The sequence below is a fragment of the Uloborus diversus genome, unplaced genomic scaffold (genome assembly GCF_026930045.1).
Source record: "Uloborus diversus isolate 005 unplaced genomic scaffold, Udiv.v.3.1 scaffold_1149, whole genome shotgun sequence".
NCBI classification, from domain to species: Eukaryota; Metazoa; Arthropoda; class Arachnida; order Araneae; family Uloboridae; genus Uloborus; species Uloborus diversus.
In genome coordinates this window covers 36,024-60,484 of record NW_026557820.1, presented here as the reverse complement: position 1 = coordinate 60,484, position 24,461 = coordinate 36,024, and the positions used below count along the sequence as shown (strand labels likewise).

Genomic DNA, 24,461 nt, shown 5'->3' with positions numbered 1-24,461 from the left:
AGTTCAGTGTTGGTATTCTTATAATTTTCAGCATTTATTTCGAAGTTGACTGATTTTTATATCAACTTCAAAACCTTTGTAGCATTCAGAGAGTATGAATATAAATATCATACTCTCTGTATGAGAGTATCTATATAAATTGTACATATAGAAATAATATACAAACTAAAATTAGCTTTATACAGATGCATATATCATTCAAATGAAGTGACGGTTTATATTCAGTTTTTTCCTTATAGTTCTACTTCTTCATGGGCCACCCAATGTAAAACAGCATAAGAAAAAATTTCACATTGCACATTTAGTTTCACTTACCATATCATCCATTTCCTCATCTTTGCAGTATCGCGCATAATCCTTGCGCAATGTTCTCATCAAAATCATGCTCACTAGGCCAACAAGAAAGATAACCATCATAAAAGAGTTAAAGATCGAGAACCAATGGATCTGAAATTGAAAAATAGAGTATTCGTTGAGAAAAATTCAATGGCTCATCAATATTTTTGGGAATTAGTTTCATTAATTATGCAAAAAAAGCGACTACTTCGTACATTGTCTATTACATTACACTTCAATACTTATAAATAAAAAATTAATCTAAAAGGACATCCAATTTACCCGATGTTGAAAGAAGCTTGGATCCAAATATTTATCAAATCTGTCTTCAAATTTGACACTGGATGGTTTCCAATTAACCTAAAAGACACACAAAAAAAATAAACTTATGTACTGAAACACATAAGTTAATAATGGTTTTGGCTTGCATATAAGAAGATAATTGAACAGAATGAAAGAAACAATCTTGAAACTTTTGACTATTCATACACAGTTAGTAATGTCAATAATCTATTGAATATTTTACTAAAATAAAAATTGTATTAAATTTCTTTCTGTATCTTTGATGGTGAAGCATTTTTGATCAAAAAACAGAACAGCATTTTTACATGAGAAATTGCCAAGAAAGGTAGTAACAAGAATATTACATTTCCCCACCAAATAAAAAAAAAATCTTTTTTTTAGTGAAATTTAATGTTATTTTAAATTTTTGATTAATAAAACATTAGCATTTTTAAGAGAATGGGCGGGAAAAAAAGAGCTTTGAATGAAAAGATATCGCAAATCTCTGAAATTAAATTTATATTTCTATCATGGTTAAATATAAGTCAAAGGTTCGCAATAAGGATACGCTGATTAATCGACAGCAGTGGCAGCAAGTGGTAATTTAAATTAAGGTTCACCTTTCTGCCTTGAAATTATGGTTAAAATAAATCGATTTTTATTCATAAAACATCCAGAATTTATTCCATACTCCTCCCAGGCATAAGTTCCACAACCGCCCTAGTTACTTATTTCCTAAACATTAAGTAATACAAAGCAAGCTGAGCACAATTACTAAGTTATTTTTGTAATATTTTTTTCATTTCTTTAAAAAGAAATTCCTGCATTTTCTTTTAAAGTTAAAGAAAAAAAGAGCAAACCCAAAAATTATAGGTTGAAATTCATAGAATACTGCCAATTAGCAGAAAAATCACACGCATGACTAACAGTAAGGCTAAAAATGCACTGTGAAATTAGATTTAAAATAAATTACTCTTAATAATAATAACTATCAAGAATATGTTTAACTTTATTTTCAAATAAACCATTAGTTTCAAAAACAAATTATTGCAAGCTTTAACACTAGCGTATCGGCCATCTTCGTACACCTAGAAATACGGGGGGGGGGGGGGGGGGGAGTGTCATTTTAACCTCTGAGAAGAAATCTGTTTAATGTTGTACATATGTAAAAATTCGTCAAAAATTAACATATTTCGAAGAAATGCAGTTTATCAAAAGGATGCAGAGATTTTAAGGATGTATATTGAAGTGCTGTTTCATTTGCATTTGGGTCATTCCATGTCAAGTGATCCAAAGTTTTTTCCCCTCACCTTTTTGTATTTCTTTGAAATTTAGCTCATCAATTGCACCCTTTGAGGTAATCAAAAGTCCAAATTTTTAGATTTTTATCTCTATTATTTTTTATTTATGACACTTTGATTTTTCGAAAAATCCTTTTTTTTTTCATGGATATTTGAACATAACATGGACGATAACTCAGCACCAAATATAGATAGAAAGATTTGGTAAAAAGCATTTTAAAGTACATTAGTTGCTGTTTAATTGGATATGCAACATGACTAATTTCAGAAAATTTTTAATTTTTTAAAAAATAAAATTTAAATTTTAAATTTAAATTTCTCAAAAAAGGTATAATGAATTTTTTTTAAAAAAATTCTCAAAAATTTGTGTGTATTTTATCTTTATTTGTGCAAAGTTTCAAGTTGGGATCTCAATGGGATCATATTTTTATGAATTTTTAAATAAAATTTGACTTATGAAATAATGACATTTTTCAGATTCTAACTAGTTAAGAGCCATTGTCTGTAAGGATCAGGCAGGTTGTGATTGTTGACATTTTTAATTTTCTTTATTTTTGCAAATGTTGTTCCTTATCATGAATGTAATGTTTGTGCAAAATATGAGCTTTGTCTGCCTTACCGTTTTTGGGAAATTAAATTTTTTAATTTAGGGGGCGTGGCACATTTTTGCGTGTTTTTCAAATTTGCAGATTTTAAAGTTCTTGTTGCTTGAAGCGCCCTTATAATGACATGGATTTTTTAATTCCATATTACTATATGGTCTTGTTAGATACTGTTACAGCTGTCAAATCGGTGACACTACGAGGGCGACGCCCACAAACTCCGTTTAAAAATGACCGAAAATGAATTTTTTTCTATATTCAAGGCCAATTTTCTCAAAGCGCCTTCATGATGACACCAACATTTTTAGATCATTTTCTAGCCACACTTACATACATCAAAAATATGTATCAAAATCGGTGTCACTATAAGGGCGCCAGAAGATATTGGAACTTTTATTCGATAAATTTCACAAAAACACAAATATTTAAAATCTAACTACAACTGTCGCCATCATAGCAGAGATCTGATACTAAATTAGGTTGATAACCAACATGTTTGTCTAACATTTGCACAAAAAAAATCGGTGTCACTCCTATTATTTTTGGAAATATAATCGTTCGAAGTTAGTACGTTATGGCGTTTTTTTATATTTATTTATTTAATCTTTTCAGCCCCAGATAGTTTTTTTGAACATATTTATTTTTAATTTAATACAAAAATGTGTATCTTTTAACATAAATAGCTTTGGGCAGTAAGAGCGTCCTTTTCTTGAATAGAAAATGCCCGTTTTGATATAGGTACAGGCAGATGTATTGAGCATAATATGTCTAGATTATCATACCAATACTCATCTTGTTTTTTCGGCCAAACAAATCTATTTATTCCAATTGCTCTTGACATACATTTGACCTCAACTTGGAAATGGATTTTATACGAAAGATGTATAGAGAGAAGCTCTTACAAACATCTTATATAAATGCTTCAAATTTTCAACTAATAAATACCCCTGCATTGCCAAAAGTTCAATTTAATGAAATTGGATGGTCCCTATCTTTACGAGCTCAGTTCAAGTTCACTTCAAAGCAGAAGGAGTATTTATAAGAACAATTTACGGTTGGTAAAAATACTGGGAAAAAACAACATCCCTGTCAAGTTGCACACTAGATGAAAAATGCAGTTCGTAACGGGGAAAAAACCGTTCGTTGCTTCAGAGTATTGTACTATGAAACAAATCCTATCCTTTTTTTTCGATGGAAGAAACAAAAAGACGAATGCATTCTCAATACATCAAATGAGAATATTGAAGAAAGCGAACATTCAGAAACTGAATTTGAGTATAACGTAGACCAAAACAAAGAAAACATTAAGAATCAAGTCAAACCAATTTCAGAAAGACGGTCATCTCTTATTGAAAACTGCTAATTTTGTAGCACTAAAGCATGGGAAAACATGGTATCCCAGAAAAAGAGTAGAAGTTGACCATTTGCAAGTTTATGTCAAATGCATGTCAAGAACAATTGGAATAAATAAATTTGTTTGGCTGGAAAAAACAAGACGAGTATTGGTATAATAGTCTAGACATGTTATGCACAATAGATCCACCAGGTACCTATATCAAAACGGGCATTTTCTATTCAAGAAAAAGACTCTCTTGCTGCCCTAAGCTGTTTATGTTATGAGGTACACTTTTTTGTATTAAATTAAAAATAAATATGTACAAAAAAAAAATCTGGGTGTGAAAATATTAAATAAATAAATATAAAAAAAACGCCATAACATACTAACTTGGAACGATTATATTTCCAAAAAGAATAGGAGTGACACCGATTTTTTTTGTGCAAATGTTAGACAAACATGTTGGTTATCAACCTAATGTAGTATCAGATATCTGCTATGAGGGCGACAGTTGTAATTAGATTCTAAATGTTTGTGTTTTTGTGAAATTTATTGAAAAAAAGTTCCAATATCTGCTGGCGCCCTTATAGTGACACCGATTTTGATACATATTTTTGATGCATGTAAGTGTGGCTAGAAAATGATCTAAAAATGTTGGTGTCATCATGAAGGCGCTTTGAGAAAATTGGCCTTGAATATAGAAAAAAATTCATTTTTGGTCATTTTTAAACGGAGTTTGTGGGCGTCGCCCTCGTAGTGTCACCGATTTGACAGCTGTAACAGTATCTAACAAGACCATATAGTAATATGGAATTAAAAAATCCATGTCATTATAAGGGCGCTTCAAGCAACAAGCACATTAAAATCTGCAAATTTGAAAAACCGGCAAAAATGTGCCACGCCCCCTAAACAAAAGAAATTATTTTCTCAAAAATGGTGAGTCAGACAAAGCTCGAATTTCGGATTTACATTACATTTATGATAAGGAACAACATATGTAAAAATAAAAAAAATTAAAAATGTCAACAATCACAAATGCTTTAAACTGCCTGATTCTTACAGACAATGGCTCTTAAATATAGGGTTCTCTTACTAAGGATGGTCTAGTAAGTAGTAATTGATCATGACTATGCTTGAAATGAGCTGACATGAATTTGTAGATTGGTACCCCCTCCCCCTGCCACACAACAACTTTTTATCTTTGTTTTTTTCCAAAACTGTATTTAAAAATATAAAAAAAAGCTGGCACGTAAGAGTTATAATCATAATAAACTGGGATGCACGCTGCTAAACATCAGCAGTGACTAAGGCTTATAAATGGGGGGGGGGGGCATAAAAACTAAAAGTCAGAAAAACTTGAACAGACAAATCGAACCACTCATTTGCAGCTTTTTTTTCTTTCGAAAAGTGGGACGATAGAGGGAGGGGGAAAGGGAGGGGGAAGAGCAATCTGAAATGAAGCTTAACAACATGGAAGGTTATGCTCAAACTAGCAAAATTTGTTTGATCTATGACTGCTTTTAATATATGCATAAATAGATCTCGCTGCATTGCTCTCCTTTACAAATTAAACTAAAAAGAAAACTAGCATTAAAGAAAAGAAGACCGCCACACTCCAAATGTTGTAGAAAGAGTTTTATGCGGAGATAGATATGATCTGATACTTAGATTGATTTTTAGTTTAGTGTGAAAAGAATGAAACAAAATGGGGGGAAACACTCCTATTTTGCTATGATCTTGGCTATTTCTTTCCTCCCTTCAAAATTGAAAGTTGACGCAGGGGTAGGGGATGAAATGAATCATAACTTTCCTTATCAGATAGTGAATTAATCAAGTAAATTTTGTGAAGTTCGGATTGAAAAAGAAACACTTGGTCCGAAAAAAAAAAGCGTCAGGTGAGGCGTGATACTATTATAGTGTTAATCGTATGTGTGGGTGGGGGGGGGGGGGTGGATGTACTTCGTCTTGCTTTAAAGAACATTTACCAGCTTTTTATATGCTTTCTATTCATTTTGTTTTATTTTATTAATTTATTTATTTTTTGCGTTTTGAAAATAGTTTTGAAAAAAAAAATAAAAGTGGTGGTGCTGGGGGGGGAGGGCTTTTTCTTGCTTTAAAGAAGATTATTTACCAACTTTTAATAAGTTTACTATTTATTTTGTTTTATTTATTTATTTATTTTATTTTAATTTTCGAAATGTTTTGAAAAAAAAAAATGAAAGTGGTGGGGGGGGGGGGGGGACTTACCAATCTACAAATTCATGTCAGCTCATTTCAAGCATAATCATGATCAATTACTACTTACTAGACCATTTCCAGTAAGAAAAGCCCATATTTAACTAGTTAGAATCTGAAAAAATGTCATTATTTCATAAGACAAATTTTATTTAAAAACTCATAAAAATATGATCCCATTGAGATCCCAACTTGAAACTTTGCACAAATGAAGATAAAAATCTAAAAATTTGGACTTTTGATTACCTCAAAGGGTACAATCGATGAGCCAAATTTCAAAGAAGTACAAAAAGGTGAGGGAAAAAATTTCCCAAATTTTGGATCACTTGACATGGAATGATCCATTTCAGAAACTATCAATGCTCTTTTATGTACAAAACATAATAAATGCTTCAATTCCAATGATATATTCTAAAAGGCATTTTTACTTCCTTTTACAAAAAAGGAAGTATTGTATTCGCGAAAAAATTTTCACTCAAAAATCGCCCTTAATTTCCATTTTGCTCACCCCCAAATGAATGTTGAGTTTTTTTTTTCGATTCGACCACATGCGGAAAAGTGCCTAAGAATGTATAGACACGCGAAATATCCATTTTGACCATCACCGAGGTAATTACAACGACTTTTCTCGTGACGTCTGTATGTATGTGCGTATGTGTGTATGTGCGTATGTATCTCGCATAACTCAAAAATGGTATGTCCTAGAAAGTTGAAATTTGGTACATAGACTCGTAGTGGGGTCTAGTTGTGCACCTCCCCTTTTGGTTGCTTTCGGATGTTCCTAAGGGGGTCTTTTGCACCTTTTTGGGGGGAAATCATTGTTAATATCAATGCAAACTTAAGTGGTGTTACAATTTGGCGGACACTTGGCGATATATCGCCAGTCTTTTGGTCGCCAACTTGGCGGAAAATTTGGCGATTTTTTTTTATCTGGTTTTAATTTGGCCATCGTTTTTAATATTTAGAGATTAAACTATTGAATCACATTAAAATTGCCAATAATGGGAAAATGACATTAAAATGGAGTAAAAGGAAGTCATGTGAGGCACACATCAGCTCGTTTAGGTTCTGCTATGTTTCAGCATCAGTAAATGTATTTGCATTTCTTTTTTTCTCAGAAGGGTCAAAATGACACCTCCCCACACTTTTAGGAGGGTTACCCCCTTAGGTGGGCACACGCAAAACAAAATAAATATTCTTGAAAGCTTTATATTATCAAACAGCACAATTATTTAGGAAACGCAAGGAAGGATTGAGCTTTTTATGAAAATAGAGGAGAAGTTAGCAAAAAATGTTTGCTTGGGGTCAAATTGACCCCTCTCATAATTCTAGTGTTAAATAACATTAAAACTGATTTTTTGTATCACAAATTATTTTAATAAGAGAGAAGGTTTTCTTAGTTGGCATCAGTAAATGGACACTTATACAACAAGATGAAAAAATATATATATCGAAGCAAATACAGTCACACCCATTTGTAGTAAAGTCTCATATAGCTAATTTATGGCAAAAAATTAAAGTTTCTATTCTCCTTCATGTTTTAAAGTGTATTTAACTTTTTATAACAAAATTACAGCTATAACAAAAATTGGATTCCTTCACCTTTGGTATAAATAGGTAGGACTGTAATTAATGTTTGCACAAAAATCTTAAGCAAATGTTATAAGAAACAAGCTTACTTCAAATGTGAAAGTTATTTTTTTCCCCTTTTCTAATTTCACTTTTGCTTCACTTGTTAAGTTCACATCCACTATTTGATCCCCATTGTAGCCAATATCAAATTTTTTATGAGTCCATAAATAGTAACTATTTTCAGATTCAACATATTCACCAACAATACCTATTTTTTTCAAAAAGAAGTTCATTAGCATTCATTTATGAGAGAAAATACCATTTGAGGACTAATATTTTAACTAGTGATTAAAATTTATTTGTTTCATGGCTTACGTTCGACGAGCACGACCGGTAGCCACCGGTTGGTTAATCACATGACAGCAATGTCAACCAGCTTAAGTTGCGGTTGACCAGTAGATCAACCGATGAAGCTCATAGAACAACATCGGAAGCAACCAGTTAACTGTTAGCTCTCAAGAACGCGGAGGTTAGCAACCGGGTTACTCACCAGTCGACCGGTGAGGTTTGTCGAAACGCAAGCATGATGTACATGGACAGACAAAAAAGGGAGAAAACAAATTGATAGTGACCGACAGTTTTGCTTTATGGCTTGCCATGCACAAAAATATTTTTAATCAGAAAAAAATACTATCACATAATATTAAAATACATCCCAAACACAGTAAATATAAAAAATTGAGGTAATTTCAGTGTGAGAAGAAAAACATTAAATGCTTATCAATGATGGATTCTGAAAATAAAATAACTCTGAAATACTGTTAAGAATAAAAGAAATAGCCATGAAAAAAATATTTCAGAAATAAGTAAAGAAGAAACCCTTTAAATTTAAAAAAAAAAAAAATTAAAAAAAAAACGTTTTTAAGAACTGATTTTCAGATTTTCAGCAACTACAGTCAACTCTCGATAACATGAAGTCCCAAAGGTCTGTCAAAAACCTTCGAGTTATTGGTAGCTCAAGCTATGGGAAGTTTCAACAGGTTTCTCAAGAATTTGGGGTCTAATAAAAACTTTGTGATAAAAGAATATTCAAGTTAGAAGGTTTCAAGTTTTCAAGAGTTGACTGTGATGGACAGCTTAAGTCAAGTTTAAGCCATTAAAACAATTTTTCAAAAAATCATAAAGTTACACACCCCAAACAGGAAGATCATCTAAGTACATCTGGTACCAATAATGATTTTTCACAGCATACACAAATGCCTGCAATTGTTCTTCACTGAGATCAACATCACAGTAAGGATTCTTTGGTGTATTAGCTGAAACAAGATGGAAAAGAAATTGTAAAATAATAAAAACAAGTTCCAAGCAATAAATTTTAAGATGTAAACAAACAATTGAGAAACTTTCCTTTTTTTGGAAGGAAAACAAGGGGGGGGGGGGGAGTATTTTGTAATTATCATATTAACTTGTTCTACATAATTATAATTTTCAAGTACAAGTTGACCAGGAATTCAAAAATCTGGCTTTTAACACGTTGATTGTCAACTAAGAGATAACACTTTGATTGCGTTCTTTCTTTGCAAAACGTTGATTTTTATTTTTTTTTTAAGGGATAAACATTACTGATTTTCCTCTCAAAAATGAAGGATTGATTTAAACGTTTTCTGTTTTTTTTTTTTTTTTTTCAAAAAAAGATGAGGGATTGACCCATGTGGGAGTACATATACAAGTTCATTCTAATCTTTCTGTTTTAATATGCTTCTTTAACAGGGCCGCATTAGCCATAGAGCAGAAGTAGCAAATGCTATGGGCCCCACGCTTCTGGGGCCCCCGAACCGTGAGAAAAAATTCCAGGAAAAAAAACTACTTTCCGTACTTTAACCCGTTTAAATTTTCTCTCTAACTTTCTCTTTTTATATATATTTAGCTTTTCTAAATGCTCAGGTAAATTAAAAATCATATTATTTCGATAGATTGCTTTCCAGAAATTTCTCCCAATTGAAGTCTTAAAAACGCAATTTTAGTTCATCTTTCTTAGTTTAAGGAGAAAAAGCTCCGTTGGTTCAGAAAAGTTTCATAACTGACCTAAAAATTACAATTTTAGGAAAGTTTGAAGAAAGAAGAATTGAGTTTTCTCTGGATTTTTTTTTCTTTTTTCAAAATGAAGTCAATTTTAAGGTATCTTAGGATATTTAAGGGAGTTAGAGTCCTAAAACTTTCAGCTATTCAAGCCTTAAAAAAAAATTTAAAAAAATTGGTTGTTTCATAACAACAGGGCTCCCAACACATTTTAGCCATAGAAAAGGGTAAAAGAGGACCACTTTGAATCAAAAAGGAGACCAAAGAGGACCAGTTAGGATTAAAAAGAGGACCTTGGGAAGACCATTCATAATTAAACCCAGGGTAGCACCAAAAGGCAAATTAGCTGCCTGGCAATAAATACGTGAAGATAATTAATTAATTAACCATAATAATGAATTTTTAATGATAAATCCTTATCACCTACTGTATAATTGAACTTCTTATCCAATGAATTATGTTATTCACACAAACATTTGGATGGGGGGGGGGGGGGGGTGACAAGCAAGCATGTAACTGACCATCTTACAGAGTAACTTTAATTGTAACATAAATTTTCTACTACTTAACAGGTAAAAACTGGCAGGTTAAAAATAATCACCCAAGTGACCGATCAATCAGTGCATACCTAATAAAGACCTTTTAGATACAGTTTTTGCAGTAAACACCTTAGCACATAGTAGTTTACAAAATTTTTCACATAACCAGTTTAAAGAGAATTTATTTTGATATAAGGTACGGCAAGACAAGAAGATATAGTTTGGAGGCCAGGAGGTTGCCCTCCCCCCTCCACAGCCCTTGGTTTTTACACATATTTCCAGCCTAAATATAGTAAGTTTATATACATATGAGAGTTTATGACCAAACACACCAAAGCAGGAGGTAATTCCTGGCTACGCTACTGACTGACTAATCAAATTTTCGCGAAGTATATTCACTGTTGGCATAATTTCCAAAAAAAAAAATATTCTCGAAAACTAAACATGACTAAAATTGAACATAAAATATGCTAGTCTAGGATAGCATGTGCGAAAATAACATTCAATTGCGCAAAATATCAAAATATGTACAAGATGCAAAAAGATTGAAATCTCAAAGACAAGAAGCAATTCCTCGCGAAGTTCGAGTAAGTGCAATGCTGCTATGGTTCCAAAAATAAGAAAGTTTATTATCTGTTAAAATTAAACAAAAAATAAGCTAATCTATGATGTCGTACGTCAAAATAACTTCCGATTGCCAAAAATATCATAACATTAACCAGATGCAAAAAGATCGCGAAGTGCGAGTAAGTTCAATGTTGCCATGATTCCAAAAAAAAGTAGTTTATTACCTATTAAAATTAAATTAAAAAAATTTGATGTAGCACATGTCAAAACAGCTTCCAATTTTAAAAAATATTAAAAATAATTACAAGATGCAAAAGGATTGAAATCTTGAACACGAGAATCAAATTTTCGAGAAGTATGTTCACTGTTGGCATAATTTCAAAAAAAAAAAAAAAAATCTCTAAAACTAAACATGACTAAAATTGAACGTAAAATATGCTAGTCTAGGATAGCATATGCGAAAATAACATTTGATTGCGCAAAATATCAAAATTCCGCGAAGTGCGAGCAACTTCAATGTTGCCATGGTTTCGAAAAAAAAAAAGTAGTATCTTTATTTACTAAAATTTAACAAAAATAACTTCTGATTGACAAAAATATCAAATTATTTACAAGATGCAAAAAGATTGAAATCTCAAACACGACAAGCACTTTCCGCGAAGTGCGAGAAAGTTCAATATTGCTATGGTACCAAAAACAAAAATAATAAATTGTCTATTAAAATTAACCAAAAAATAAGCTAATCTAAGAAGGGTGTTATGTCAAAATAACTTCCAATTGCCAAAAATATCAAAATATTTACAAGATGCAAAGAGATTGAAATCTCAAAACCCAGCAAGCAATTTTCGGCAAAGTCCAAGAAAGTTTGATGTTATCATGGTTCCGAAAAATAAGTTTATTATCTATTGCAATTAAACATAAAATAAGCTAATCTAAGTTAATGAATGTTAAAGTAACTCCTGAATGTCAAAAACATCAAAATATTAACAAGATACAAAAAGATTGAACTCGCAAACAACAGGAAGTAATTTTTCGCGATGCTACACATCGAACACAAGTTCAGAAAATTGCACTGATGAAACATTCTTGATTTTTTTTTCAAGTGCGTACGAACCAGTCAGAAATATCGGTAGCAAAATGCTTTGATTTCACATCATAACTCTTCCCCCAAACCTCTCCATTTGCTAGATTTCCATGTTACAGCGGTTGGAGGAGGAGTAATGACGTCAATCTGAAGCAAAATAATACCAGAAAGTCAAATTCAATAGAAAAACGGCGCCGCAGCAGGGTGTTCAGACTTAACATACGTCAGCACACAGTATCTTTTAATGTAATGAAAATTTTTAAAATCTGATTTTTTAGTAAAAACAATATAAAAGCGGACTAAACGGACCAAAATGCTAAAAAGCGGTCTAAAGCGGACTTTAACCTAAAAAACGGACTTTGGCGGGAAAAGCGGACCATTTGGGAGCCCTGTAACAATAGAGGAAAGGGGAAGGGGTTCTTTCCTGAAATTGTGCCCAAAGATTAAGTCAATTTCAGGCTATCTTTGGGAGGAAAGGGTTTGAGGGATCGACCCATGTTATAGCTGAAAACAAAATTTCAAGCTATGTGGGAAGATTAGAGAAATGGATGAGGGTCTGAACTTCCCCAGAAACAATTCTGACTTCAAGTTTCAAACCGTGGTTTTAGATTATCACTGGAGACTTTATCGGGGGTGGTGGTGGGGGGGGGATACGGGTTTGCTTCGCAAAATGTTAGAAACTGAAATTTTCAAGATGCAGGCTATTTTTAGTTCTAATTTTAGGTAAAAAGTGATGCTTCGGAGCTCTTTCACCCGAATGTTGAGAAGCTAGGGAAGTAGGTGGGTATTCTCCTTTCGAATTTTTTTGAAATTTTTTAAAAAGTAAGGGCTTTTTCCGGAATTTTTTGGAATTTAGGCTCTAAAAACTCAAATTTAAGCAATTTTTGTTGATAGCAGGAGAAGGAGGATGCTGAAATTCTTAAAGCAAAAATCCTAAAACCACATTTTAAGGCTTCCTTTGGTGATGTTAGACAAGAGAGGGAAAAGGGTTACCATCCAGAAATTGTTTAAAAGTGCTTTCTTCTTAAAGCTTTCAAAATTGGAGTCCTGAAAAGGTAATTATTAGTCATCCTTAAACTCTTTTTGGTTACTTAACTTCATGTCAATTTATCACTCTAAAAATTTTCCGCCCGTGACACGAGCCGTAGATCCGGCACTGTAAACAACAATGAGCAAAATTAAGAAATCATGATAGAAGAAAAGAAAAAGATTCTGAGACTTCACACTTATGCTGAGCGAAATAAATGAATTGTTAAGAGAATATTATTTTTTGATGAACTAAAATAATTATGTGTAGAAGAAAGAGTTTAAATATCGTTTTTAATTTTTTCCTCTGAGTGGGAGGGAACTAAAAAGCTGCCACCGACGCCCCGAACCTAACCCCTTTTTTTTGCATCACCAAAGGTAGCCGAGAACTTTTTTTTATTCAAACTTGAAATTCAGAAAAATTTAGGAAGAAAATTGTTTAACATAATCGAAAACCCGCTAAAACTGCTTTCTGGAACTTCAGTTTCGAAAAAATTCCATGTATGTAATCTCGAACCCGATCCCGTCCTATAACGTCTTCTAATAAAGTGGCCTACAAATGCGTATTTTGGACTATAATTTCGAAAAATTTCAATGCGAGTATACCTCTCCCCCTCCAACATTGTTAACATGGTCTAAAATGTACTTTTAAGACTTAAACTTCGAAAATTTTCCGGGTTGCCTCGGAGAGTGCCTGAACCCCATCCCATACCGAAACGTAACCCGCGATGGTCTATCTATCACGTTTTCACAACTTCACTTTCGAGAAATTTCCAGGGGATGGCTTTCGCGAACTCCGCCCCAAAATCACCAAAGAACGTTAAAAAAATACTATTTCAGAGTATATAATTTCAAGAATTTTTGCTTAAAATTTTGTTTTTAGATTAATAACAGATAATAAATTCAAAAATTTTCCAATGGGACCTCCTTGAGCATCACTCTTTCCTCTCTCGACAACAGCATTAAGGATAATCTAGTTTTATTTACGACTTCAATTTTAAAAAACTGCCTGAAGAGTCGATTTGAACCCAAATTTTTTTCCTTTGATCTTACCTAAGATGGGATGCTTTGACTAGTTTCTCCAAATAATGGCATCCGAATCTTCACTTCCTAATATGATCAGGGGTCGTTAGAATTGAGTTTTCAAAATTGAAATATCGAAATTTTCCGGGGGTAAGCCCCCGGATCCTCCCCCCCCTCCTTTATATCGTCCAAAAATTGCGTTTTTTGAATCAAAAGTTAAAAATATGTAGTAACGGGAAGACGAGGGGCAATAGAAAGGGGATCATAACCCTCATAAAGCTCTAAAACTATATCCATTCATGCATGTTATATGTACACCTCCCGTCTCCATGAAGATGTGCTATATTGTTTACTATTATCATTCGAAAACGAGGGCCCCTTGGAAACATTTGCTACGGGCCCCGCGCTGGCTCAATCCGGCCCTGTTCTTTAATGTGTATTGGCTACCCTGACACATCATGGTTGAGCTTATCATTTTTAATTATGGCGTTTCTAAGCATTTAAATTTTTTTGACTTTTTGATGGCGCGCCGATTAAGCGTTTCTACTGGAAATTACTGAAGTAAAAAAAATGAGCTTCCTGAGATAAGGATACATTGATCTAATTGTTTAAACCCGTAACGGGAGGTGAAAAAGTAGGACGTAACAGGGAACACAAGGTCTCAAAGATCGCTCTATTTACAAATTTATTAAAAATCGTGTAATTAAAATACATTCCTGTAATTTCCCTTAGATGTTCTTTAAACTTTATTAGCGTAAGGTAAAAAAACTCTTGCGTTTTGAATCAAAATATACCTTTCCCGAGGAAATTTTGCTAGACTAAAGATTTTTCGAAAAAATCATCTGCTTTAAATAACTAGCTACTCATAATAAAAATGAATCTACTAATTAATAATGATTTCATTTTAGTTCTTTAATATACACAGAACATTTTAGTATCATAAAATTCATTATATCACGTTACAGTAAAATTTTAACAGCCTTTTAACTATTAGTATTTCACGTCGCATTTCAAAGAATAATTCCATCTTCATTGTCCCCATAATATCATTGCATAACATTTGTGAACATTTTAAACAATTTTCAACCTCATCTAGAATATTTTGCATTTCTTCTGCATAATGCGGATAAAACAAATGAACCTACATCCGCGGTTCTAGTGTTTAAGAGCCATGTCTACTACTGCCGAAAACAGTAACACTGAAGGGGAGGTGAGGTCTCACAGACCGCTTCTAAAGAATGCACTGAAATTTAAACCAGATGCATTTGCCTAAAGATATTGATAAGCAAGTGGGGTGTACAAGGTCATAAAACAAAAAGCTATTGGGAAAAACCATTTAATCGGACTGAAAATGAAATAGGGGTGATTGGATAAACTTTTGAGCGGTCTGTGAGACAGCACCTCCCCTGTTAAGGAATAAGATTTACTTACAGAGAGAATCAAGGGGACAAGATTTGTTTTAGTTCGGAACTTCCTTGGCAGCGTTTTTTTTTAAAGAAAAAACCTGCATATGTGCATACATTTAATACACATTAACATTCTTTCAATAGTAATAGTGAGAAAAACAAAATTGTTTACCTTTGAATCGTATCTCAAAACCACTAATTTCTAATTCAACGCCTAATAAAGCTTCACCAAGTGTTTCATGATAATGATCAATGCTTTTCTTAGGTCCAGCACAAAATGGCAATGAGAAGTATGCATATGTTTCTTGCCTATTGTGATAAGGCCCCACAGTGTTCATCCATAAAACTACCTCTTCATTTGTTTCATACTAAATAAAAGGTTAAAAACATTATTATAGGACTCTGTATTCCAGAAAAAAAAAAAATCATTTGAGTATTATTCAAAAATAAAATTTTAATAAATAAATGTAGCATAATAAAACTCGTAGACGTGACAAAATTAAACAACCGGTTACAGGTGCCAAAAATTCTGAAAAATTATATGAAATGTACAGCTCTCAGGAACAATTAGAAAAGTAGAACCATAGAAATCATTTGAGCAAAATTCATGTGAAAAAAATCAATAAAAGTCCCAAGAACGAAGTACAGCTGTTAATGTTATTATTATGCTAAAATTACATGTCATTATACACAGCAAATACATTATTAATGAACACAAAAATTAAACACACGATTCCACTGAAATCGTCTTAAATAACATCAATACGATAATTTTTTTTTTCGAAAATTTTCCAAAAGAATTGTGATCAAAATTCAGTGTTTATAAGAAAACGCCAACTTACTTTGTGATTATGTTCATCGCTTGCCGTCAATGAAAAACAAAATATAAAGACTATGAGAGAAAACAGTGAGTTCATATTTGTATGGAATAAAAACTATACAGTTCTTTTTACAACAAATTTTATAAATACGTCACCGAACCGGAATGTTTATGTGCCACTATGCACTTATTTCATGGTATATGAAAGCGTACATTTCATTATCATTACATTACAGCATTACTATTCTCGGCAGAAGACACGACCAATAAAAACTTTCATTTACAAAGCCACGTATAGTTTCACTTGAATTTATTTTTGATGCAATGATAAAACTACAAAGGCTTAGTAGTATGTTTCCTTTAATGAAAATATATTTTTGATGCAGTTCAGTGAAATTTAAAAGGAAAAAGGGTAAAAAAATTATGCAGCTTTAGAGAAACGTAAGAAATTTCACGGTAAAAATTACTTCGCATTTTTATTAGAGGAGGAAACTCGCTCCAAAAAATGAATGGTGCAGCTGCTAGGAGAACTAGAATAATTTCGAGAATGTGTTTCGAAAGATAATTACTGAGCGAACAAAACTTAAATTCGGAAGAAACATCGTGCAAGAGCATTCAAAAATAAAAATTTAGTCTAATGGCGAGAGTTTTTTTTTTTTTTTTGAGCAATCACGATTGCTTATTGTTCTCACTTCACCGTCTTTCTCGTTTGGTTCATTTTTCAGCGTGGACCAGGGCCCTCTGCACTCTGCAGCACCACCGCCCACCGTCCTCTGCAGACGCGGCTCCTCCCGTCCTGAGCACTGTCCCCAGAAACCCGCTGCTCCTGGTCGGTGACGTCCATGTCCTGCACACACGAACGCTCGCACACTCACACACTCCTTCACACACAAACACACATGCCTACGAGCGTACAGTCTACACACACATACACACGTAATCGCCCAGGAGGGGGCAGGCTTGGGGGAACGGAGCCTTTTCTAGAAACAATAAACTCCAATGAGTAGGGTCCTGTCGCAACTCGTGATTGACTCGTTTTTTGTTTTTGTTTTTTATGCTTCAGACATGTAAAAGTGCCATCGCATACTGCGCACCACGCAGCTGTCATGTGACTGCTGGATACAATAAAAAATCTCATTAGTCGATAAAATAAAGGTTAAAATTTTGGTTGCATATGTTTCGCTTGCCGCGGTAATTCGCAACCTCAGAGCTCGAATAAGCTACCTTGCGGTCATGGGCGGATTTATGGGAGGGCAGAGGGGGGGCAATGCCCCCCCAGTTTTGGGAGGACTTTATGTAGTTACAACACATCTTCCAAAAATTTAAAAAAAAAATCATTATTTTTTTGTTTTTGAACAGTTCAGAAGAGCATGGGTGGATTTATTGGGGGAGGGGGGCAATGCCCCCCGTTTTGGGAAGAGTTTATATAAAAAACAACTTATCTTTCAAAATCTTATAACAAAAAGATGATTTTTTCTTTTTTGAATAGCTCAATGAAAATGAAGAGAATAGCGAATGTCCTTTTCTGAAGGGAGAAAAGAAAAAGAAAAAAAACGAACATTAAATACAAATAGTACAGCTGTCACTGGGGTACTGAAAATTGGTCTAAATTCACTATTTTGGACTGAAAACCATTTGGTCAATATATGAATGAAAATATAGGCTAAACGAGCTATGCATTCAGCTGCAACACTTATAATAATTGACGTTTGGGACCCTCCCTTTCCCCTCCCCAATTTGCTCTAACAGAACGATCTACTCGTTACGATTTGTTTTCTCTCTTTTCAGAATGTTTATTTTCAATTTGCGTGATTTCAAAAACTACGATGTTTTGGGTTGTTACAGACGAAAGATTTTGAAGAACCTTCTGGATTCACACGTTCAAATAAAATTGGCTGATTTGAAATGTATGCTATTAGAAAAGAAGTACATAGCTAAAAGGTTTTTATACAGCAAAAACTATCAAATGTAACAGTTAACACCATACTCAATGAATGTATGTAACAATGAAACAAAAAACTGAAAAAATTGTCCAACCATTGAACAAACAGAACGTAAAATAACTAAATCAAAACTAAATTTCTGATTTTTCAGAATCATACATTGTAAGGAAAACATCTGAATAAAAGAAAAAGTGAGGGAGATATATTTCCGGCACGAAAGTTTTGCACAATTCTTGTAAGATCGCATTATTACCTGATGAAATGTTTTTATAACTGTGTTTTCTTTATTTTTTAAAGGAAAAAAATTGTATATATGAAATTAATAGTTAGAAATGTACTTCATGCGCTTGGAAAATTTTCGGCTTGTCTTTTTTTTTTTTTTGAGAAAGAAAAGTAAATACTATCGCAGACTGAATAAATTTCAGTTATCTGGACGTTATGATTAATTGAATCTTTTTACTTAGAGGGAAAGTACTATTTTCCTTACTTTCTAAATACTGTTTAAAATTTATGGTAAGTCATAATCATCTAAGTCTAAATGAGACAGTTATTGTCATTATTGAAATCTGAATAATTCAGTCATCAAAAGTTTTGGAAAAGTTTGCTGAAATTTGATAAAAACCTTACACAGATTGGTAAAACCATAAAAATCCCTTAACTGTAAAAACTGAGGAATATTCGTTCAAATTATAAAAAATCTACAGGTAAGAGTGAATTACGTGCAGGGCCGGATTTGCCTATAAGATAAACAAGCTATAGCTTAGGGCCCCTGCTTTGAAGTGGGTCCCTAACTACCAAAAAATTGTGATTCGTTCCTTAAAAAAATGGAAAGTGCTTGAAAAACTAATTTCATTTTCAAGTACTTGAAAACTTTGAATATTTGGAAACGTGTAGCTACAAACCTTAAATTTTAAAATTTCTAACAAATTGTAGGGGGAGGAATGCCAAAATGTGTCAAATTCAGCTATTTGCTACATCCTGCATCAAAAACGTAAAAATCATGGTTCTCGCGTTTGTAACATATTACTTGAAATAAATTTTTGTGACTCACATGCTTCATATCTTGCTATTTATTTAATCCCGAAAGCAGAATTTTGGAAATTATTTTGTATTGATTGCTTTTATCTTACTTTTACTGCATATTGTTAATCTGTTTAGCCCGAGGAAAAAACGATACACCACCCCTATTTCTTTTCGTTTTCTGCACTACTTATAATTAAAAAAAAGTTGTAATGAGATATTAAAGTTTATTTTTTCTCTTAAACATAAAAAAGCCGTTTCTTACAAAGTTTGAACAATACTGTACAACTGTATATAATCTACTACTCAATTTCAGAGACTGGAAAGTGCAAATTATTAATAGGTTCTAAAATCCCTGAAAAGAATTGGTGCAGTATAGCCTACCAGGGCTCTTGAACCAAAAACCCAATCTAATAACCAACCAAACCTTGAAAATAATTAGACAAGTCTTTGAAACTCCTAAAGCAAAGTGTGCTTCAATTTTATTTCTTATCAAGTGTATAAATTAAGAATTGTTCAAATGGGTAGTATGTTACTCTCTTGATACCTATTCTCTAAATCTGTGCACCATTTCTTTTCAAGTATTAACTTGCATCACAAAGCACTTTTAAAGCGTAAAACTTAAAAAAAAAAAAATGCCTATTATTTCCAATTAACCTTTTTAAGACTTCAAGATGCAGAATTTTATATCTATTTTATATAATTTCCTCCGGGGGAGTAACCCCCGGGCCCCCTAAAACAGGAGATATTCTATATCCCACTTCAAAGGGAGAACTGCGTTACCCTCTAAATACCAGCCCCCTCTCTTTTAAGGTCAATTTAAAAAGGACAGCATGATTACACACAGTAATGAAAACGACACATAAAAAAGGAAAGAATGGCCTTATACATCACAGAAAACAGAGAAAAACATGGGAGAGGGGTGGGGAGGGCAATTAAAAATGTTGCTCCAAAAAAAAATCCTGCCCCCCCAGGAACTCAGTCCTAAATCCGCCTATGCTTGCGGTGTGTTTTCTTTGGGGTAAATTACAGGCTTCACACAGTTTTTGTGGTGTAATGTAATTTTAGAAGAATCAAAAAGAAAGCTTCCCACAAACACGATGAAAAATTGCAACCATTCACTAAGCGTCAAAAAGCAAGTTATAAGTTACGGCATTTGTTTGTTTTACCTTTTTCATCCGCCATTGGACAGTGGCTGCAGCGCCTCCTGTTCGCAACTCCAGAGCTCGGCGAATACGTCACCTTGCGGCGATTAATAATACCTGGCGGCGATTAATAACCTCCCTGGGCATGCGTTACCTTCTTCATCCACCATTAGACAGTGGCTGCAGCGCCCCCTATAGTTTATTGGAGTTGCGAATGGTGTTTTAACCCGAGCGTTTGTCAGTGCATTATGTTTTTATACATCATTCATTAAACCTTTTTATACAGTTTAACCACAAATTATTTGACAAAAATTCCCTGCAAATTCCATTGTTATTTCCATTTGAAATTGCACTTGAGGAAAATTATCAGCAATTTCACGCAGTAAAAAACATTTATCGCCGCTTGAATTTCATTACGTTTCATAACGAAACTGCCGTTCTTGCCACTCTAATCTCTCTCAAACCGGTCTCCGTGCTTGGTCATGACGGCCAATGGAAGCAGTATACGAATCGTTCCTCTACCCTATTATAGAACTCTTTGCGTTGGTGAGCTCTCCCAGAGCCGTGTCCAAGGGGAGGGTTTTAGGGGTTAAACCCCTCCCATTGAAGAAATAATAAAATAATAAATGAAGAATTGTGCATATTTGACTTAAAATTAGCTTTAATGTTCAAATTTGTGTACAGAACTTTTTTTAAAAAGCATTCTCTTTGAAGTTGCCTGGTAACTTACGACACTGTCTTCTCTAATGAACTAAAATCATATTTTGGAAAAATAGAGATGGAGGAACAGTTGATTGGGCTGTTAATACTTTGTTTAATATTGCTTCTCATAAAAGGGGTTTTGATCTGGGGCGTTTCACAAAAAGCGATAACTGTTGCCGCTCTGTAGATGTGTAGTAATTGCGTTTGTTAATGTAATTTACATCTGCATCAAAACTCTTCCTACTTATTTTGCTAAGCCTTATCTTACAATATTAAACCTGAAAACATATGTTATAAAAGAGTTTGTGAAATTTTCTCAGTACTTGTTGCAATATATTGCACTGTAAACAGATAATAGGTTTGAATCTAAACAAGCAGTAAAATGGATAAATACTGAGGTTTTCTTGCCCAACCAGAAATTCCCTTCTGGGAGGTGGGGTTCATAACGATCCTTACATGTATACAATACAACCTCATTTATCCGGACTAGATAGGACCAAAGGCAGTCCTAATAAACGAAAATCCTGATAATAATAAATAATATTCTTAAATATGCAAACTTATCTTTTATTGCACCAAAAAACAATGTTTTCTAACAAAACTATATCATACCATTTTTTCTCAATTACTTCATCAGTTATAATTCAACTGCAATAGTATATTGGGCTGACATCCAAAGTATATCATATTGTTTGTTAAATTAGTACTATACTTTATTGTACGTCCTTTGCAGGAGTAGTATGCTTAATTGAAATGAAACCGAGTATTTGGCGCATTTAAACTTCTGTTCTTGAAATCATAATTTTAAATGATTATTACGTAAATATATTTTTTCTATAAATTTTATCCGGATAAACAGGCGCTGGCTAAACGAGGTTCTGCTGTGCAAAATACATTAATAGAAGAATTAGTATATTGTTACAAATCCTGTAAATAGTAATTATTGTAGTAACGTAACCTGTAAATAATTTCCCGTAATAAATATACAACCCCTTAACATATGGCTAAAGTATACAACCCCCTATTCTTTTTATTTTCATTGATAAAATTTGATAACGGTCTACGCATTTCTCGAAGCAGAAAGAATGTTGTAGAAAATTCTTGGATGTTTATAAAAGCCGTTAGCGATGGATAAACAGTGAGTTTCGATTCAGATTTCGAACTGAGTGCATTTTTGCTCTGTTTATTGCGAGGCATTTCGCTGTGTTGTTTTCGTATTTGGAAGTAAATACGTGTGTAAACGTTGAGTTTACGGTGTTGTGTGATAATTGCTTAATTGCTGATGAATAATTTAGCAGTTGTTGAAGATCTTTCCTGTACATAGTGTAAATAAATTTCCTGTGTTTTTATCAAGAACTGTGTCTTCATTTCAAGAAAGTGGAAGTCGCACCGAATCCGTTACAATTTGGCGCCCAACGTGGGGCTACTTCAGGACTTTCTTGCAGTAAGTGTGACTTTGGACATTTTTTCATAAAGACTTTTTAAATTTGGACTTTATTTTTATGGTGATTACTCGCGCAATGGATGAACAATTAAAACAACTGCTTGATGCAATCAACTCTGTGAAGAGTGATATGGCGGCTAATCAAGAACAATTAAAAAGTGACTTGACTGCAAGTTTTACAGCTAATCAAGAACAATTAAAAAATGATATGGCAGCTAATCAAGAGCAATTAAAAAATGATATGGCGGCTAATCAAAACCAATTGAAAAGTGATTTAACGGTGCTGAAAAATGACCTAGTTTCTAACCAAGAGGAAATTAAAAACGATCTTACTTCGGTAAAGACCGTGATGGAAAATAAATTTAATGAGATAGAGCATCGAGTTGATGCTATTGAAGGAAAGTTTGAGGCAGTTGAAGGCCGATTCATCGCAGTGGAAAATAAAATCGAAGAGAAATTTGAAGAAAAATTAAGTTCCGTTGAAGGCCGATGCAATGCTGTAGAGAATAAACTGGAAGAAGAAGATAGAAAATTTCATCAACTTAAAGAAGACATCTTTAAAGACCTGGAAAGGAGATTGGCGACCGCGGAAAGCAGCTCTGTACAGTTTGGCGCTCCCACATCGGTTGCTCGACCGTCCATTAAACATGCCACCTTTGATGGGAAAACTTCGTGGCAGGTTTACAAAACTCAGTTCATGATAGTGGCGGAAGCGAACGGATGGGACTCTGCTACCAAGGCCTGCCATCTTGCAGCATCCCTGAGAGGTGACGCAGCGGACATTCTTCAGACCCTTCCGGACGGCCAGCGCCTGGATTTCGCCGCCCTCACATCTGCGTTGGAGCTTCGCTTCGGTGAGAAGTGTCAGAAAGATTTCAGCCGACTCCAGTTGAAGTCCCGTTTCCGGAAAACCGGGGAAACCCTGCAAGAGCTTGCGGCGGACATCGAGAGACTGTCTCATCTTGCTTTTTGCGATTGTCCTGCGGATGTTCGAGACAACCTGGCACTCAACTACCACATCGACGGGGTTCGAGATCCGGAAATCCAGAAAGCTCTACGGATGGCGGATGTCAAAGACCTGAATTCTGCTGTTGTGTATGCGTTGAAGTTGGAGGCCGCCCAGCAAGCAACCCGCAAGGATCGCCATTCAATCCGCGGCGTAAAAACTGATGAGCCTGATCCGGTTTCGTCACGCTTTGCTGAATTGGAAAAGCAAATAAAAGAAATTGCAGGAATTCTCAAAAGGACTTCGGCTCCCAAGTACCAAAATGGACAATCACTTAAGTGCTGGAAATGTGGCGGCGAGGGTCACTTACGAAGAAACTGTGAAGCTCGCCAAGAAACCAGAGGGAAGAGCACCTCTCCCTCCCAGGTCCAGGAAAACTAAGCCATGGCAATCTCGCGGGGCGGAGGTCGCCAAATTGGAATGTGCCCCATCTTAAAGTTTTCCAGATTTCATCGACGAGTGGCGGCAGTAATGGACTGTTTGTTTACGCATACGTAAACGGGTTTCCCTGCGAACTGATTATTGACACTGGAGCCAATGTTACAATCATTAGAACAGATGTGGCTCGTCAATTTGGACTCAACATTCTATGGACGCCGCCCAGCGTTACCCTCCAAACTGTGACAGGTGACAAGATCGAGATTGAAGGTAAAGTAAACTTAGAAATTGTGTTTGGAAATGCCACTTACCATCATACGGCATTCGTTGCTGCTATCACAGACCCCTTCATTCTCGGATTGGACTTTTTAAAGAAGTATGACTTCAACCTCGACTTCAAGACAAATGAGCTGCACTCGATGAGAGAAGACATAGCCGTTTTCCCCGCAGAAAGTGATGTAAAATCCGCTCATCAAATAATAGCCCAAACAGATTTATCGATTCCCTCAAGGTCAGAATCATTAATATCTGGCTCCATTGAAGAAAGCAATAGTTTTCGATTTGGACTCATTGAATCCCCCAACTTAAGCAATAAACCAAAAGGAGCGCTGGTCG

General features: G+C 34.2%; 1 protein-coding gene across 1 annotated transcript; it reads right to left on the bottom strand.

Annotated features, from left to right (window-relative positions):
• Positions 1–315: 315 nt before the first annotated feature.
• On the bottom strand, positions 316–16,454 carry LOC129232327 (transmembrane 9 superfamily member 3-like; the record flags this gene model as incomplete). The annotated part of the gene is made up of 6 exons (XM_054866483.1): positions 16,231–16,454; positions 15,561–15,756; positions 8,858–8,980; positions 7,772–7,932; positions 619–696; positions 316–447 (listed from the first exon to the last, which is right to left on the bottom strand). Coding segments are annotated over exons 1-6 (765 nt in total), but the record flags the coding sequence as incomplete, so codon positions are not given.
• Between the last annotated feature and the right edge of the window lie 8,007 nt (positions 16,455–24,461).